Source organism: Podarcis melisellensis (assembly GCF_964234715.1).
Source record: "Podarcis melisellensis genome assembly, chromosome: 16".
In the NCBI taxonomy this organism is placed as follows: Eukaryota; Metazoa; Chordata; class Lepidosauria; order Squamata; family Lacertidae; genus Podarcis; species Podarcis melisellensis.
This window is the reverse complement of record NC_138533.1, coordinates 27,387,296-27,406,646: the sequence shown is the minus strand read 5'-3', so window position 1 is coordinate 27,406,646 and position 19,351 is coordinate 27,387,296. Positions and strand designations below refer to the sequence as shown.

At 48.6% G+C, this 19,351-nt stretch overlaps 2 protein-coding genes across 2 annotated transcripts; one reads left to right on the top strand and one right to left on the bottom strand.

The window, feature by feature from the left end:
* The first annotated feature begins 1,435 nt into the window (after positions 1-1,435).
* On the top strand, positions 1,436-8,208 carry SMARCB1 (SWI/SNF related BAF chromatin remodeling complex subunit B1). Its single transcript, XM_081893411.1, has 10 exons — positions 1,436-1,634; positions 1,787-1,898; positions 2,807-2,836; positions 3,745-3,874; positions 4,872-5,009; positions 5,571-5,698; positions 6,465-6,631; positions 6,910-7,100; positions 7,375-7,506; positions 7,892-8,208. Exons 1-10 carry the CDS (start codon positions 1,542-1,544, stop codon positions 7,929-7,931), a joined length of 1,161 nt encoding a protein of 386 aa, XP_081749537.1. The 5' UTR covers positions 1,436-1,541; the 3' UTR covers positions 7,932-8,208.
* Positions 8,209-9,740: 1,532 nt separating this feature from the next.
* Positions 9,741-15,560, bottom strand: LOC309359257 (derlin-2-like). The gene is made up of 7 exons (XM_081892724.1): positions 15,224-15,560; positions 14,763-14,828; positions 14,450-14,523; positions 13,237-13,330; positions 12,249-12,444; positions 11,079-11,169; positions 9,741-10,570 (listed from the first exon to the last, which is right to left on the bottom strand). Exons 1-7 carry the CDS (start codon positions 15,314-15,316, stop codon positions 10,468-10,470), a joined length of 717 nt encoding a protein of 238 aa, XP_081748850.1. The 5' UTR covers positions 15,317-15,560; the 3' UTR covers positions 9,741-10,467.
* Positions 15,561-19,351: the final 3,791 nt, after the last annotated feature.

The window sequence follows — 19,351 nt, the reverse complement described above, 5'->3', positions numbered from 1 at the left end:
CACCAACTCTTTCCTAGATCCTCACTGCATTCCCCCTCACTGATGAATATTGTGGTTGTAGTTCTCTCTCTTACACACAGAGAGAGAGAGAGAGCTCAGACACATACAATATCTCCATCTGGTGGCAAGATGTATGGATTGTGCAGTTGGTTAACTGCAAATCGATATGGGTTTAGGTTTTGTTTTGTTTTTAGCTATCTTCAGCTTGAATAACTTGCATGTTCTTTCAGATCTGCATGGCCTCTCTCAGGAGGAAATGAAAGGTGAAACAGAAATAACTGGTCTTGGTTTCGGGGGGGGGGGGTTAAAGACAACAGTTAAGAACAAAGGCTAGATATTTGTTGTTGTTGTAGTCAATGTGAGAATCTCATCCCATCCAGCCTTTGTCCCTGCCCACTTTGAAAGGGGCGTCTCATTAGCTCACTGCCTCTTGCTGTGTCTCCATTTCAGAGAGTGTGAATCGGGTACTCGAAAGGCGAAATGACTTGGATTTCTCCCACCCTCCTAAACTGTTAGGATTGGCTAGTTTAAGGAGCAATACCATGGTAGGATCCACCAGCAGCTGTTTCAGATGCAGATCTCCAGGCTTGGCGGTTGATTCCCACGCTCAGCCAGTTGAACTCCCCAACTGAAGATCATAGCTGTCAACCTTCCCTTTTTTTGCAGGAAATTCCCTTATTGCAGCGCCATTTCCCGCTGCTTCCAGCTGCTATCCCAGATTGTTAGATATCCCATAGACTGTCCCCGGGACAGGTGAGGCTGTTGATCCCTTATTTTCAAGTCTGAAAGTTGACAGCCATGATGAAGATAGTGCAACTGCTCTCCCCAGGGAAGTTCGCCTGGTGCCTTCACTATACACCTTTAGGCGCCAGGCAAAAACGTTCCTTTTCAGCCAGGCTTTTGCCTGACTTGATCTACATCCTATACCATTTTTTAAAATGCTGGCTCTTTTGGAGGGCTTTATTGGGTTGCTGGTTTCGTTTTGATTTTATGTATTTGATATTTTATGTGAACCGCCCTGAGACCTTCGGGTATAGGGCGGTATAGAAATGAAATAAATAAAATAAAATACATAAATAACTCGCTCATCCCAGCTCAGACAGTCCGGGCTGCTGGGAGCACCTCCCGAGAGGTAGAGGCGCCCTCTAGAGGGCTTTTTGCGCGGCGCAGCCAAAGGCCTGCGGACAGGCTCCGCCCCTAGAGCTCAGCCAATCCCGCCCTCCAGGGGAGGGAAGGGGCGGGGTTTCCTTTTCATAACCTTCCACCCCCCCCCCCCCCGCCAGGGTGGGAGGAGGAAAGAAAGAAAAGAAAACCCGCCCTTCCCCACGCGCAGGCGCAGTGAGGAGGTGGAAGCGCAGCAGGGAGGAAGGAGGGGTATGGGGCGTGGCCTCCACCGCCCTCCCACTCCCGGCAAGGAGCCTGGGCTGCCGTGGCCGCGCGTGCGCACTAGCTTTCCCAGTTAGGCCGCGGCCGCCTCCCGTCGCTTTTCCCCGGCCCGGCCTGCTTCATCCCTCCCGGCCTTGTCTCACGCCGCCGCCGAGATGATGATGATGGCGCTGAGCAAGACCTTCGGGCAGAAGCCCGTCAAGTTCCAGCTGGAGGAGGACGGCGAGTTCTTCATGATAGGCTCTGAGGTGAGGAGGGAGCGGGGCGCGGCGGCGGCCGAGGGAGGCGGAGGGGCTGGAGCGTCGCCTCCCGCGCTCGCTGGGGGAGGCTGGGGGGGGGTCCCAGCCGAGCGGGCGGCGGCGCCTGACGAGGCGGGTCCTGTGGCTGCGTCCCCTTGCAGGTGGGCAACTACCTGCGGATGTTCCGGGGCTCCCTGTACAAGCGCTACCCGTCGCTCTGGAGGCGCCTGGCCACGGTGGAGGAGCGCAAGAAGATCGTCGCCTCTTCCCACGGTGGGTGAGCAGGGCGGGCAGGACCCCCACCCCACACACACAGGGCCGGATTTACCTATAAGCTAAACAAGCTGTGGTTGAGGGCCCCACACTCTTGGGGGCCGGCCCCCCCAAAAAATTATGAGTCTTTGTGTTTCTAAAGGAACTTTTCTTATTGCCAAATGCATTATTAAGTTTATGAATAAATCATTTTAAGTTACAGCTTCATAATTATTTCACTATTAATATGCTACTTAATTGTATTTCAGTTCGACAATTACTTTTATAAAAGACATATTTTTGTTTTGTGCATATGGCTTTAGATACCTATTAGGTCCACAAGTTACCATATAGCATATATTCAACACAAAAATCAGTGACAATTTAGTGTTGACAAAGGACAGCTGGACATATAAAAGGCTTCATAATTATTTCACTATTAATATACTTCTTTAATTGTATTTCAGTTCAACAATTACTTTGATAAAATTCATATTTTGTTGTGTGCATATGGCTTTAGATACCTGTTAGGTCCATAAATTACCATATAGCAGATATTTAGCACACAAAAACAGGGACAATTTGTTGTTGACAAAGGACAGCTGGACATATAAAGGGCCTCATTGCCTTCAGTAGCTTAGGGCCTCATCAAACCTAAATCCGGCCCTGCCCATACACACCACCCCGCTGGTAGGAGGAAGGGAGGACCGCTGCCCAGCCAACCCCTTTCCAGAGGCCCCCCCCCCCATTGGCTATGCAACCGCAAGCAGGGGGTTTGGGGAGGGGGTTGCAGCCCTTCCAAGCAGGGGGAGGAGGTTGTGCTGTTGTCATCGTCTCCCATCCCTAACTCCCCACCCCACCAGCCAGCATTGCAAGGTCTCCGGCATCAGCATCTGCCCCTTTGACATTTTCTTCTCTCTTCCCCACAGAAAACCAACGGAGTCACAGTCCCAGAAGATGTAAGTCGAAACTTGGGGGTCTCTTCTTCTTCTTACTGAGGCTCTGCTTTGCTTGCGCCGAGTCTTCCTGCAGTGTCCGAAGGGCTACCCGATATATGCTGAATTTGCTTTGCTGCCTCCTTGATTTTAAGATTTTCAGGTCTTATCTGTGGAGCCCAGAGTAGGGGTCGGGGAGCCTCACGTTGCTTTTTGACAAGCAAGGATGTCTTCCCTGAAGAAGAGCATCTCCCTCTTCCTGCAGGGCCTTGGATTCCAGCACTGTGCCAAACGCTTGTTAGCATTTCTGGTAGCTCTTAGATATGCAGCTTTTTTCTTCTCGTGGGTGTAGGGGTGACAACGAGCGATCTTGCCATGGGTTCAGCAATCTAGTACGCAAGCCGAGTGGGAAGAGGGATGCACCTGCCGCTCTGCTGGTGCTAAATCCTTGCTCAGTTCAGAATAAGAAAGGGATAAATCCCGCCCACCTTTACATCCCCTCAGTATAGATTTTGGACCGGTCCAGTTTTCTTTGAATCAGCCCTGTGAATTCTATAGGATATCCTTCCTAGAGTGTGTCTGGAGTTTGTCTCAGGGACTGGACAGCATAGGTCTCTTAACAGATTTTTGAAGGCCAGGGATATGCTATATTCTGCCTAACCTGAAAGTGACTTGTGTTCTTCAAGTGTTTGCAAAGGGAGAGTTTTTGGCTCCGTATTGTGAAAGCATCTTGTCAGAAACTCAGGAGAAAGGGGGCCAGGGAAGCTCACTTTATTCTATGGGCAGTCTGGCTCCAGCCCATGCGGACTATTGAAGGGACCATGAAATGGGTGGCTGCATCTCTTAGCAGTGGGGGGGGGGAATCTCCTCCCCTGGCAGATGATACCCCTCATGATCCACACCACTTTCTCTTCCTCCCTCTCCTCTTTTAGATCACGGTTATACCACACTGGCCACAAGTGTGACTCTCTTGAAAGCCTCTGAAGTAGAAGAGATCCTGGATGGAAATGATGAGAAATACAAGGCAGTCTCCATCAGCACTGAGCCTCCCACCTACCTTAGGTAGTTGCATATTTATATATTGCCTTCCCCCCAAAGGAGCTTGAGGTTATGTGCATGGTGCTGCTGCTCCCACATTTCATCCTCAAAACAACCCTGTAGGTTAGGCTAAGAGTTGGTGACTGGCCAAGATCACATAGTGAGCTTCATGGGCAGGTAGTGATTTGAACCAGGGTCTCCCCAGTTAAAGCCATGGTTTTCCCAGTAGTGATGTATGGAAGTGAGAGCTGGACCATAAAGAAGGCTGATCGCCGAAGAATTGGTGCTTTTGAATTATGGTGCTGGAGGAGACTCTTGAGAGTCCCATGGACTGCAAGAAGATCAAACCTCTCCATACTGAAGGAAATCAGCCCTGAGTGCTCACTGGAAGGACAGATTGTGAAGCTGAGGCACCAGTACTTTGGCCACCTCATGAGAAGAGAAGACTCCCTGGAGAAGACCCTGATGTTGGGAAAGATGGAGGGCACAAGGAGAAGGGGACGGCAGAGGACGAGATGGTTGGATAGTGTTTTCGAGGTTACCAGCATGAGTTTGACCAAACTGCGGGAGGCAGTGGAGGACAGAGGTGCTTGGCGTTCTCTGGTCCATGGGGTCACGAAGAGTCGGACACGACTAAACGACTAAACAACAACAACTCCCCAGTCCTAGTCTGATGCTCTAAGCACTATACCACAGTGGCTCTCCTTTCTGGGAAAGGAAAAGCCAAACAAGGCAGAAAGAAACTGTGTGAAGAAAGACCCTCAGTTTCCTCAGGAGACTTTCAGCATAATGAAAAGTTCTAAAAGTTACTCACTTTAACCAACAGCTCTTGATTTTCCTGTTAGTGAGATTTTGGGTTGTATTAGTAACACCTCTAGTCTGTTATTTGAGTCACTATATTTGCAGTGTATTGCAGATGAAGGGTCATGGCGTTGAGGTTTGTGTGCGTTCACTCTCACACACATACAAATGCTTAGGTTCTGAAGATTGTTCCCCATTCACCAGTGGTCTCCTCTCCTAGAGAACAGAAGGCAAAAAGGAACAGTCAGTGGGTTCCGACCCTTCCCAACAGCTCCCACCACCTTGACGCTGTGCCATGCTCGACCACCATTAACAGAAATCGGATGGGCAGAGACAAGAAGAGAACCTTCCCCCTCTGGTAAGTTTGTTGCTGGCTTTTAGGAAGAAGTGAGGGAACATTGACGCACAAGGTAATGCTGCTGAGCATGTGGACAGAGGAAGCCGATTTGCAGATCTGAGGGCTGGGGCTGTCATAGAGTGGACCAGCTGAAATGAGTGAACATGACTAACTTTGGTACGTTCACTTCAGTGGGTCTACTCCCAAGTGGAACTTGGTTGGATACAACCCTGAGTTTCCCAGCATTGGTCCTTCTCATCAGAATGGGACTAATCATCAACTTCTAACAGGGAAGCAGGATGCTGCAATTCTTCATATACTCCCGTCCTTTAGTTGAACACTGGGGCAAGGCTTGATTTTGGGAGTTCAGGTTTGTCTAGAAAGCCCTGCTCTCCTCTTGGGAAGAGTACTCCCTATCCCCGATGTGGCATGCACTCTGTGCATGTTCTTTTGTTTCCTGGCTCTTCCAGTGAAAACAAGCTCTGGGCCTTGAAACTCTCGTGCTTCTTTTCCCCCCACCCACATGGAGGCACTGTTCCTGCCTCCCCAAATGTCTCTGTCCTGCCCCCTTTTGTATTTTAGCTTTGATGACCACGACCCAGCTGTGATCCACGAGAACGCCTCCCAGCCAGAGGTGCTGGTTCCCATCCGCCTCGACATGGAAATTGACGGGCAGAAACTGAGAGACGCTTTTACATGGAACATGAATGGTGTGTAGGGGAGAAGAAGTGGACAATCCAATGTTATATAAAATGTGACCTTTCCTAATGCCTTATAGTTCAGCTGCTGCACTTCCGAAAAATAGCAGAAACAAAATCCAGTGGTTGTAGAAGTTGCTGAAGAGGCAACAGTTCGAGAAGGAGTTTAATTTGGGGACTAGTTTTAGGGGTTGGGCAAATGCTGTAGGCCGCATCCTGGTCAAATGTGCACTGCCAAGAACCCCCTGTACCTCCTTGACACCATTACAGGCTGCTTGTTCACCCGTCCCTGGTCTGGCACAGCAGAGATGAGCAAGGAAGCAGCTGCAGGAAAGATGTTGTAACAGGCATTTGGTGGCTACTCTCTAGATGCTGGACAATGCAGCCCTTTGGCCTGATCCAGCAGCTCAGACAGTAGAGCATGAGACTCTTTTAATCTCAGGGTTGATTCCTGCACTGCAAGAGGTTGGACTAGATGACCCTCATGGTTCCTCCCAACTCCACAATACTATGATTCTTTGCTCCTGTGCAGAGGAAAAGGGGAGTAGCTGCCACTGCCTAATTATTCATAGATTTGTCTGTTAAGCGAGTAGATGGGAGCAATGCTGAGCCTAGAAGAGGCAGAGAGCAGGGGGCAGAGGCAGATTCACTGAGGGGTATCTTAACAAGCTCCCTTTTGTAGGCTGCTTAAGATCCATCATTTTAGGGTGCAGTAAGTAAGCTGCTAGATATTAGACAAGTACCATGGCAATAATCTGGATTTCTTTGCTTCCATCAGAGAAATTAATGACCCCGGAAATGTTTTCGGAAATTCTCTGCGATGATCTGGATTTGAATCCCCTGACCTTTGTCCCGGCAATCGCGTCAGCAATACGGCAGCAGATTGAATCTTACCCTACAGACAGTATTCTGGAGGACCAGTCAGATCAACGCGTCATTATTAAGGCAAGGAGATCTAGACACAGTTGGTTCTGAAAGTGACTCTCTTGCTTGAGGCACACCACAATAGATTTCCCAGTGATGTGCTGAGTTCAAGTTGTACCTAAGTAAAGGGGGACCTGCCAGTGGGGCTGTATGCAAACTCCTTAGGACTTACAAGGGAGGAAAACGAGGAAGCCATTTCCATTTTCCTCATTAGTCCACACCAAGGCAGGGTGGGGGCAAAGGGGTTGGCTTAAGGGCATTTGAAATATAGGATACTCAGTTGTGGCATTTGCATCTAGCTCAACATCCATGTGGGGAACATCTCCCTGGTAGACCAGTTTGAGTGGGACATGTCTGAAAAGGAGAACTCCCCGGAAAAGTTTGCCCTGAAGCTGTGCTCAGAACTTGGGCTGGGCGGCGAGTTCGTCACCACCATCGCTTACAGTATCCGGGGGCAGCTGAGCTGGCATCAGAAGACGTACGCGTTCAGGTAAGGGGTGCAACTGGTGCTTCTGTAGGATTGCATAATTGGGAGGTAGCAAATCCTATATTGTTTGGATATCCTGACCACAAGGCTCCAGCTAGTGTGTAACAGAGGCTGATCTGCTTGATGGTGTGTCCTCCATAGTCTACTGCCTGCTTGGCTTCAGGCGTGCTGCTGGTTCTTCGTGTGATGCTCCATGATGGATCTGGCTTCAAATTAAAGCACATGCCCAAGTTCTCCAGGCTTTGGGGCTGAGCTGTGTTTCTTCCTCCTCTTCCAGTGAGAACCCCCTGCCAACGGTGGAGATCGCCATTCGTAACACTGGGGATGCTGACCAGTGGTGCCCTCTACTTGAAACCCTGACAGATGCAGAGATGGAGAAGAAAATTCGAGACCAAGACAGAAACACAAGGTGCGCCTTCCCCTGTGGATTTTGTACTGCCCTTTTTGTCAAAGACATGAGCTGAGAAGGGGAAGGTTTTGTTTTGCCTCTTGTGACTTTGCAAGCATCTCTCGTTTACTATGCAAGCTGAACTCCAGACCTCACAAGAAGCACAAATGGTCCCATTAGGTTACTCGGCCATTACAACTTCCCAGTGCAGCAAATGCCGCTGGTTGGCCGAAGTGGGACTTCTTGGAAACGTTTCCTCATAGATACCATGGAGCGGTGTTGAAGTTTGGAGGGGATGTGTTTTCACACCCACCTGCAGTCTTTCCGCTCTAAGCTAAAACAATCCCCCACGTCTGCTGCTGCTGTTGCCATCGCTGTTCATAACCATTTGTTTTCTTCCTTGCAGGCGGATGAGACGTTTGGCTAACACAGCTCCAGCTTGGTAACCCTCCGGAAGTGGACAAGAGGATTCAGCCTCCAGGCTGTGTGTCCATGAGGAGCCAAGCGTAGGGCAAGCATTTCTTATGCTTTCTATGCCCACCTGGGGACTGGCGGTACTTGCATTGGCTGGCCCAGCAGACCAGAGGGATGGTGACCTCTCCACCTCGTGGGTACCTGTCAAACAAGGGGTCCAATAAAGACCTGTGGCAGCTGTCTGAGCCCTTCTCTCCCCCCCTCCCCCAAAAACCTTAGGACAAGTTTTTAAATAAATGAATAATAATTTTTGTTTGTCAGACCTTCTCTGATGTGCATTCCCAGTTTTCTTTCCTGCCTTTGCCTTCCAAGTCTACACCATGGATGGGGCAGCCTTGGCTTCCCAGATGTTGCTGAACTACAGCTTGCATCAGTCCTAACAGGCACAGTAAATGGGCCAAGCATGATGGGAGTTGTAGTTGAACCACATCTGGAGCCCCAAAGGTTCACCCCTCCTAGTCCAGACTAGCACCAATGATTTTCTGTTTTTTATTACTATTATTTCACACAGCAGCGGCTTTTTTCTTTTTCTGCAGCCCATCCTTCTGTACAAATATGAGGGGTGCTGTTAGAGAGGGATATAGTTTCTCGAAAAGGTACAATGGTAGCTAGCATCTTGTGGCATATTTCACAAAGGGTCAGTTAGCAAATCTGCTTAGCTTTGTTTTAGTGCTTGGTGTTAAAGCAGCAAAGGTAGAGTTGTTTTTAAGTCATAAAATGTGTCTGTACAGGAGTCAATCTGCTCTACCTGCTCTTAGCAGAATGAGCCCAGTGCGGTTTCTGACTATGTCTTAAAAACAACAACAAGAACAGTCTGTGTTGGGACTGTTGCCTGTTATGTGTTAACAAAGCACTTGAAGCTGGAGAATCCATTGGGTTTAGGCAGGGCTTGAATGAACTACCTAAGCAATTTGTCACAGGCAGTGCCTGCAGGCTGGTACTTTGTACATTCTCCCCACCAGGGGCATCTTCTCTTTTCCAACATCTGTCTCTTAAACATTAACAAGAGCCACAGATCACTACAAGAGGACTAAGCCAGAGTGATGTGCCCAAGTCTAATGGTTGGATATTCAGCAATTTGGATTGTTGGCTTCACAGAGAAACACAGGTACTTCTCTCCCCACTGTAAGCTAATACTTTTTTGTACTGTTTTGAAGGTGCTGCTGTTTGTGCACTACCTTTAAAATATATATATATATTTTCTAATGTGAGTTGGATCATGTTACATAATAAATGACAGGCCGCCTCCTGCTCCCTGGAAAGCAGCTGTTGCATGAACACTTCATTCCTTTCCAGGACCAGCACATCCTGATATTCATACAACACTAAGGCTATTGTCATGTTGCCAGTTTCCCATCCCAGAATCTGCTTCTGTGAAGCAGCCCAGTGTTGACCCATGGCTTTGGCCTTTACCACTGGCTTGCCATGGGACGAACCAGGGAGCATTCAGAATGCCTCCTGGGTGAGCATTTGCATCTTTTTCCTTCTCCTATTCCTCCACTTGAGCTGCAGCTAGTTGGGGGAAGCCCAACATTGCAGGAAAACAAGACACTACATGTGAGGAAGGCTCCCATGGAGGCTGCAGAGCCCAGCCATGGTCCATCAGTTCCAAGGCATGCCCTGGGTTTCTGAGACTATAGGACCAGAACTTCAGACAACAGCTTTTGTATTAAACCGAGTTTTATAAAACATGATATCAGGCACTTTAATTGCTGCCTGAGAATGATGTCAAGGCTCAGGACCCAGAAAGCAGCAAAAGATGTAGTCAAGAGACAAATAGATTTTGGATTCAGGTCTCACTTTAATTAGCCCCACTCACCCAGAGTTTCTTGAGGCATTGGCTTGTATATTTGCAGCCACAGCTGCAAAACAGGAGAGACTTACTCCTGAGATCCAGAGCTGTAACTTTAAAGGACACAGTGGCTATGCACTCTATTCTGCTTCCCACATTTATTATTTTTACAGAGGTTGAAATGAAATTGGCAAAACAGTGGAGTAGGTGGAGCAATGCTGGAGAGGCAGGTGGTCAGGGCGGTCCGCAGACTTCTCATGGAATTAGTACTGGCTGCACAAGAACTACCCAGTGAGGCCTGAGAATGCTGAAACATGCTAGGTCCAGTTCTGGGTCAGATCCAGAGTTGAGGCAGGGGGGGCAGTTCCACCAACAGCCTATCTTCTCGGGCCCAGACAGGCCAGCAACAGGAGATTGGATTTTTTGGTTTAACGTGGAAGTTGACGGGGTGCAAGGCTCAGCATCTGCCCAGTTGCCTTCTGCCTGTAGTTTGTCCAGTGCAAATTCATCTTCTAGTCCTTTACAGCATCTGGCACATAAACAGACTTTCCCCCCATCCTATCCACAACACTAGGGGACAGCTTAGCAGCAGAAGGGAATTGGAGTGGCAGGAGAATGCAACCCACCCAGCTGTGGTGCTGCTCAGGCGGCCATCCACACACCTGTCCGTGCAGAACAGTCTCAGTCTTAGGCAGAAGGGATTTGCTGTGCCGTCACTATTGGGGCTCCTGTGGCAGGTTTTGGTCTGGAGCAGGCATAGGGTCTTCCGGGAGCGGGTTGTAGTTAGGGTCTTCTTCGGGAGGGTCAAATACCAGCTTTCTGCGAAGGAAAACCCCAACCACAAAATGAGATCCATGGCACAAAGACAAAACACGCACTTTCCTACACTGGAAGAGGAGCTCAAATGATCTGCTCCTTCCCTTTTGCTTGTTCTTTTGTGGGAGGCTGTTACGCAAAAACAGGTCCCTATTCTGAGACACAACCACCTAAAAACACATCAAGATCTCTAAACATGCTCTAAATCTCCTAAGCAGGACCAGAAACATTTAACTTAACAGGATGGACCTATAAGGAAAGGAAGGGTCTATGGCTGGCAACCTGCATTGTAGGAGCAGTTTGCCTTTCTTATAACACGGGCTACGGGGAGCCTGCTGGGACCTGCTTAGCCTTGCCAAATGTTGTATGGCACCAAGCCTACACTGGGGAACACAGCCACATCTGTGTCCGTCATAATACTGCCTCTTCATGTGCTTCTATGGTTGAATGAGGGTGGCCATTCTTCAACCTGCTTTGTAGGACTGCCTGATAAAGTTGGTGATTTACTTACAAGAATCCTGGTGTTAGTAACAACTTTTTCCCTCCGGGCTGGTTGGGAAAGACATCCTCAAGGAAGTAATAGACGTGACCCACAGCAATTCCTACAGGAGGAACAAAGGTCTGAGAAGCTACTATCTAGTATACTAGCCAGTATAGCTAGAGGCAATGGCTTCGTTTCCATAGCCCACCACCCAAATATATTTCCCTCGGTGCACTGCTGGTTTGTGACAATTTGCCCCCAGAATCTTCTGCAGCGTAGCAGCAGTTCAAAGAGAAGATGAGGCATAGCCCTGTAAATTGAGACACTTCTTAAACCCTGCAGGTACGGACACTGGTTTCAATAAGGTAAAAACACCTGCATTTGACAACTGTTTGGGATAGGATGAGGCTCTTAGGGTCATTGACTGTTTTGGGACTGTAACTCCCATCATCCCTAGCTAACAGGACCAGTGGTCAGGGATGATGGGAATTGTAGTCCCAAAACAGCTGGAGAGCCAAGTTTGGCCATGCCTGTCCTAGACTGTCCCCAGGAACTGCACTGCCTTGCCTGGATATCCCCTTTTTCTAACTGCTTCCCAAACCAGGCCCTGATCCTGTGGATACAGCCATAGCTAGCTGCAAGCCTTGGAGGAGCCGCCTCCAGGCACTGACTGGGTGTTTTGCCTCATCGACACCCACACATAATACTCCTAAAAGATAACATCTTAGAAAGCTACACCAGCATTATCAGCATGTTACCTTTCACATCATCTGAATAGTCCTCAAGGCGGCAAAGCAGCTATCTGCAAGGGAGCTGCAGAGGCAGCATGGCCCTCACCTGGCAAAGCCTTTGTGTGTAGTGGCATAGCATGGTTTGCCAGTGCTCGGGGCAAGGAAAGTATTGCACCCCAAACTGGTGTCCCCATGCAGCCTCTGCTGCTGCTGCAGCAGCTGCCTGACAGAGCTGTGGGACGTACATGTGCACCTCTCCCTGCTGCCACCACCTGCTTGGCGTGCTGCTCAAGTGGGCAGGACGGAGCTCCTCCAGTCAGGGTGGCAGCTGCAGCGGTGCACCCCTAAAAAACATTGTGCATGGGCAATTACCCCGGTAGCCCCAGCCCCATGCTACACCACTGTTTGTGAGAACCAGCTCCTCACATATATACCAAGAAGCTCTGCAAGAAGAAGCGTCCGCTCTCACCTAAGAGGTCAATGATGATGGAATTGCCCAGCAGCAGTGAGAAGCCCATCAGGACCCAGGGCAGGAAAGGCGCCTGGAAGTTCAGCAGCCCAAAGAAGTTCATGCGGATATAGGGATTCCTCCGGCTCCACACGTAAACCAGCATAATGGTGAAGGCCTGGCCCAGGAAGAAGAGGCTGGCAAAGAGTCCAAAAAGCTGAGAGCTACAGAGTCAAGGCAGGCGGTGGGGAGAAATTTAATTGGTTCAACAAAGGCCGAAAAAGTCCCCTAAAGCAGCTTCCTATCATCATCATTATTATTATTTATTACATGACCTTCAGTTTAAGGTCCGAGGGAGGTCACAACAATTTAAAAACACAATATTAAAACAAATTACCACCCTAACCTCTTGGCAGTGGAACTACCAAAAGCACTCCCTCTGCAGGTCTTAATACCCAAGAGAGTATTGCAGATCTTGCAATCCTGCAGATACTTGGGGGCAAAGTCATTTTGAGCTCTAAACACTAATGAGAGCACCTTGGAATTGGGTCCAGAATAAGGCTGGATTGTATATTGATATTTCATCCAAAACCAGTTTGAAGTCCATATTGTGGCAATCTGTTTCAAAAAAATTGACCTGGCAATATATCGTGAATCGTGCGTGTGTGCGCTATGCAAAAATCACGATGCAGGAAAAGCCATGAAGCCAGCCAATGCCTCTATATAGCTTCATCTTTATTCCAGACATCATGATATATAGGTATTTCATGGTGATTAGCTGGTGATATATCAGGATGTTGAAAAACCAGGTATTGCCCAGCCCTAGTCTAGAAGCAAACTGGAAACCAATGCAGTAGTTTTAAAAACAGATTGTGTGAGTTCTAAAAGGAACCCCAGCCTTTCATGATCCTTCAGAATGAACAGGGTGGCAGCCCCTTTGCCAGGGTCCCAGGTGAGAGCAAAACCAATCTGGAAGGAGAACACTTAGCAAATCAACGGGAAAGGATACTGTCATGAGAAACCCTCCAAAGAGGAACATGAAGATGAAGTCTGCAGTCCTTCCGCGGAAAGAGCCTTCTTCCAGCATCCGGCAGTATCTGTACCTGTGAGCAGGTAGCAATGGAGGGAGGTAGTAAAGGAAACTAACGGATGGATGGCTTGCTAGGCAGAATGGCCCTAGGGCTAATGCAGACCCAAGTCATTTCACCACAAAAACAGCCACTTGGGCAAGGGCGGGCAGATCTGAACCAAACCACAGAGCCTTTTACCTTGAGGGCAGAAGGTTGCCCAACACATCTGCAGAAGTTAGAGGCAACACCTTTGGCCCTGCTGCAGCACAGCGTGAACTTGGCCAGGGATTTGGCTTCAGAAGGACTGGAGAATAGCAACTTGCATACCCTAACCCTGAGCAGCCCTTGGCTAGAGGGTAGCAGGACATACACGGAGCTCCTCCTTTTCGGGGTGCCCCAACTGCACATTTCATAAGTATACATTGGAGTTTCCAATGCTCTGGGGAAAGCACCTTGGTAACAGGCTTTCAGTCCTAAGAAGAGAGATTTTGTATGTTAGGGTTACTAGGCATGGAAGTTTCTGATCTCATCATCATCCATTCATCTCAGCAACGCCCTGCTCCAAAGGTATGAGGGGGGTATGGTCTGAATACCCCTATTACTGTGGCACGGATCAAATGCTCTCCATCTATTCCAGTTCCTGACTTGGGCCAAGCTTCCATCTAGCAAGCTGAGATTTGCCTTGTTTCCCATCTGAGCTGTGCAGCTAAGTGGGCTTCCTAAGCCTGGGAAGAAAATTCCCACCAGACATAAGAGTTGTGAATTTTACATCTTGGACCAGATTTGATACTTTGCTCTACAGTTTAATGTGGTGGTTTGTGTGCTGCTATTTAACATGTGCAGCCCTTGTCTCCCTCCCAGTCCATGAACTGGGGTATAGTCCTTGCGCATACGTTCTAGGTGGGCCACATGGTCAGAAACGGCTGTGAGAGCTACCGCTAAGAGACCATATCAATTTTGGCTCTTGTTACTTTTAGGATTCTGCTCTCCAGCTGCTTTTTTTGTCTTAAGGGCTGTGTCGTTTCCCCATGCAGCCCTTCAGAGGCAGCAGAGACAAAGGGCAGGTCATTCTGCTGTCAGGATAAGCCAAGAACACTTTTTGAAAGGGGCAGAGAGAGAGAGCAAAAATAAGTAGTCAGGGTCAAAGGATACAGGAATATCATGTTGAAGAAGAAGCTGAATCCCAGCGGCCCAAAAAACAGGAAGTTGGTGATGAGTCGCCAGATCTGCAAGAAAAGGAGAAAAGAAAAGAGTACCAGGTGGCCAAATACAGCACCCTCCACCAGATGCACACACAGTCTTCTTGAAAGAAGCCTGTTGCTTGCTTCCGCCAACACTTCCTGAGAACTCCCCTGTCCCCAGAAATAGGTCCTTTCTGAAGCCAGCGTGGGACTGTCAAAACAGCCACTGCAAACACATCCTGCCCTGAGGCTAGCAAGCAAACGGGGGCAGGGCCAGGCCTCACCTGGAACTTCCTGAAAATGAGATCCGGATTGAAATACAGCTGGAAAGGCGTGATGAACTCCAATTGCTGCAAAATACAAAAAGACAGGCAATGGCGGGCTGAGCCGGGATCCTGGGCGCACAGCAAAGGCAGCGCCTGCCTGGCTCTGATGCTGCCCCCGCTCAGAGGGGCTTTCCAGGCAGCCCTGCCTCGTCCGCCCTTCATCCCACCCAGCTGGTTCCCAGGAGGAGGAGAGGCGTGCAATGCCGTCCTCGTGCAATCCCCACACGGGGCGGCAGAGCCCAAGGGCTGCTGGCAAGAGAAGGAACGGAAACCGCCACCCCAGGCCTGAGGCCACCCTCGGGCCGGAAAGAAAATGCGCTCCATACAAGGCAGGCGGGCATCGCACCGGGCGGGCTGTTGCGGCTCTCCCTGTTGGATTTCCGCCTGCCTCCCTTTCTCTCCCCCTCCCCAGCGATTACCACGGCAGCGGTGGTGATGACGCAGGCGGTGGTGTAGGCGCGCGTCACGGCGGGGATGCCCAGGTACTCCGCGGCGAATCCTTGGTAGGCCATGGCGGGAGAACGAGGAGACCCGGGGCAAGAGCGGAAAGGGCTGCGCGCCCTTTAAGGTCGCGGGGCTCCCGGAGCGGCCAAGCCCCTTCGTCTATCAAGCCGCTGATAGGGCGGGGAGAGGGCGCAGGGGCGTGGCCGAAAGAGAGCGCAGCCACTCAGGAGCACTCACAGGCACACCAAGGGCTGGAGGGATGCCACTCTCTATGGAGCGGGGCAGGGCAAGTAAGGAGTGACGAGTTTTGAAGCCAATGGCATGGCGCGAGCTGTGTTGTTGTGTCGGGGAAAGAAAAAGCCACGTGGCCGTGGCCGGCGGACGGTCGGCCAATCAGCAAGGAGGCGTCTATTTGCTGGTCCCATCCGTTGCTATGGCTGCCTCTCTGTGGGGCTACGGAGACATAAAGTTCTAGAGGCGTTTCATGGAACGGATAGGAGATTTCCGAGCCTAACTGCTAGATGGAGAAACTCTCGGAATTTCGCTGGAGGAATCGAATGCTGCGCGCGCGCACTAGAAATGCAAAGCACGTGGCTTAGGTCCCCAAGAATTCTGGACTGGAAGAATCCGCGACCAGAAAGAAGAGGAATTGCAAGAGGACTGGAGGAAATTTAAGGACTGTTTGAATAAATATTGTAATATAAAATATTAGAATTTACTTGTGAGAAACAAATAAGCCTAGGATTAAACTAAGTTATAATTAAATAAATGGGATTTAGAATGTTCAGAAAAGTGAATAAAATGGACTATAATTGTTTTAGTTTATTTATGATATTGGAAAGCCGTTACTTTTAATTACAAGGAAACTCAGAAGGGAGGGATTTGAGGAAGTCAACCAAGATGTTTAAAAGGTTGGCTTTGAAGAATTAAGTTGTTATTGTTTATCTGTTTATCCTTCCCTTTTTTCTCTTTTTTTCTTTTTCTGTTTTCGTGTATCATTTTGCTTTGTGGTTTGTGTTATCATTGTGGAAAATCTAATAAAAATTTATTTTTTTTAAAAAAAGAATTATGGGAACTATGGTTTGTACAGGGTGCTGGGAACTGTAGTTCTGTGAGGCGTAATCCACAGTTCCCAGGAGCTTTTTTTGCGAGAAGCGGGGCTTGCTTCCGATGTAAGGTGTGCAGGCAGTCCTGCCCACTTCTCATCCAACTCCACCTGCCACTGGGCTATGGCCCCCAGAGGGTTCACGGGGAGGCAATGCGGCCCTGCATCTGCTGCGTCTGTCTGCTGGATCCTGCCCTCCTTCAAAGGGAAGGGAGCGGAGAGGGCCAAGAAGGGGCTGGCTGGTGGGCTTTCTTTTTTCCAATTTTTTTTTATTGATTTTCACAACAGGACTGAAATAAACAGCAGAGGGAAAAGTGGGCACCCTTGTCTGGTTCCCTTCTCAATTCTAATTTCCTCTGAAACCACATTATTTACAATCATTTTGGCTTTTTGTTCTAGATAGATCGCTTTAATACCTTTTAAAAAATCATGGCCTATCCCCATACTCTCTAAATTATGAAACATAAAACTCCAAGATACATTGTCAAAGGCTTTCTCTGCATCAATAAACATTGACATTGCTTCTAAGTTTTCCAAAATATCCACAACATTTCTAATGTTGTCTTTCATATGTCTTCCAGGCTGAAATCCTGAATTTATGAATATACAGTGGTGCCTCGCAAGACGAAATTAATTCGTTCCGCAAGTCTTTTCGTCTTGCGAGTTTTTCGTCTTGCGAAGCACGGTTTCCCATAGGAATGCATTGAAAATCAATCAATGCGTTCCTATGGAAACCGCCTTCAGACCAGGTCCGGGGACAGTCTGTCCCCCGACCTCTTCTGAAGGCCGGCGGGGGGCGAAAGTCTTTGCTTCCCCCCGCCTGCCTTCCCGGGGGCTTTTAAATCGCCCTGGGACAGCGGAGAATTCCTCCGCTGTCCCGGGGCGATTTTAAAATGCTCCCCGACGGCTTTTGAAGGCAGGTGGGGGGGAGCAAAGACTTTTGCCCCCCGCCGGCCTTCAGAAGAGGTCCAGTCGTGACCGACTCTGGGGTTGCGGCGCTCATCTCACTTTATTAGCTGAGGGAGCCAGCGTACAGCTTCCGGGTCATGTGGCCAGCATGACTAAGCCGCTTCTGGCGAACCAAAGCAGCGCACGGAAACACTGTTTACCTTCCCGCCGGAGCAGTACCTATTTATCTACTTGCACTTTGAGGTGCTTTGAGGAGCAGGGACCGAGCAATGGAAACTCACCCTGTCGCGGGGATTCGAACCGCTAACCTTCTGATCAGCAAGTCTTAGGCTCTGTGGTTTAACCCACAGCGCCACCCGCGTCCCATAGGGGTTCCTTTACCTTTGCCATAATAACATCAAAACAGCCCTGGTGGATCAGGCATCCAGCATTCTGCTCTCCCGGTGGCCAACCAGATGCCCCAATACACAGGAGCCAACTCCTAGGGGCCTTTGGGGCTTCAGCGGCCTCTCCCCATAAAATATTTGAGGGGGCTGCCCTCCCCCCAAAGTTGATGGGCATTGCCATTCAGATAGTGTGCATGCACCGCATCATGCAATTGATTATGTGGGGCGGGGCTTACCTCCCCCCCCCCCAGCCGCCAATATTTTATTCAAGTTGGCACCCCCGCTCCAATGGGAAATTCACAAGCAGGATTTGAACGCTCTCCCCTTCTGCGGTTTCCAGCAACTGACATTCACTGATATTCACAAGCATTGAGGCTTCTGAATATGAAGACAGAGCAGAGACCCTTGTGGCTAGTATTAACCATCGACAGGCCGATTCCAAAATCCTTTTGCACGCCACTGGGTTGAATTTTACTGCATGTAATGCCTTGAAAGAAAATGTAATGAAAATGATATACAGATGGTACATGACCCCAGTTAAGCTTGCCAAAATATACCATTCGTCTGATAATAAATGCTGGAAATGTAAAGAAAATGAAGGAACATTCTTCCACCTCTGGTGGACTTGCCCTAAAGTGAAGGCCTTCTGGGAAATGATATATAACGAGCTGAAAAAGGTATTTAAGTATACCTTTACTAAGAAACCAGAGGCCTTTCTTCTGGGCATTGTCGACCAGAAGGTGTTAAAGAAAGATAGAACATTTTTCATGTATGCAACAACAGCAGCAAGGATACTACTCGCTAAGAATTGGAAAACTCAAGATCTACCCACACTGGAAGAATGGCAGATGCAACTGATGGACTATATGCAACTGGCGGAGATGACTGGCAGAATCCGAGACCTGGGAGAAGAAAGGATTGAAGAAGATTGGAAGAAATTCAAGATTTATTTGCAGAAATATTGTGATTTAGTGGAATGTTAAGAAGGATGCTTGGTTATAAATAATTGGCCATCACTAAAATAGATCAAGAATTGATGACAAGAGAGATTAAGAGAAACAAATTTGCAGGAGAATTATTTTATTGTATTTTAAGTAAGTGGTTATAGATTTGGAAATAAGATGATAATTTGCTTGACAAAAATCTATTAATGATGTAAATGGGAGCGGGAGACGTGAGGAAGTTCAAGGATATTATGAAATTTTGTTAAAACAAAGCAATAATGTTTATTATCATTGTATTCTTTTTTCTAAAAACTCTAATAAATATTTATAAATAAAAAAAACAAAACAAAATCCTTTTGCACGTCCATGAAATGGGATATAGGACCGCCCGGATCTCCCACATAGCTGTCAACTTTTCCCTTTTCTTGCGAGGAATCCTATTCGAAATACAGTGGTACCTCTGGTTACGTACTTAATTCGTTCTGGAGGTCCGTTCTTAACCTGAAACTGTTCTTAACCTGAAGCACCACTTTAGCTAATGGGGGCCTTCCGCTACAGCTGCATCGCTACCGCGTGATTTCTGTTCTCATCCTGAAGCAAAGTTCTTAACCCAAGGTACTATTTCTGGGTTAGCAGAGTCTGTAACCTGAAGCGTCTGTAACCCGAGGTACCACTGTAAGGGAATTTCCCTTAAAAAAAAGGAAAACGTTGACAGCTATGGCCCAGGGAGAAGGTGTTTGTGACAGAGTCTGAGGAGCA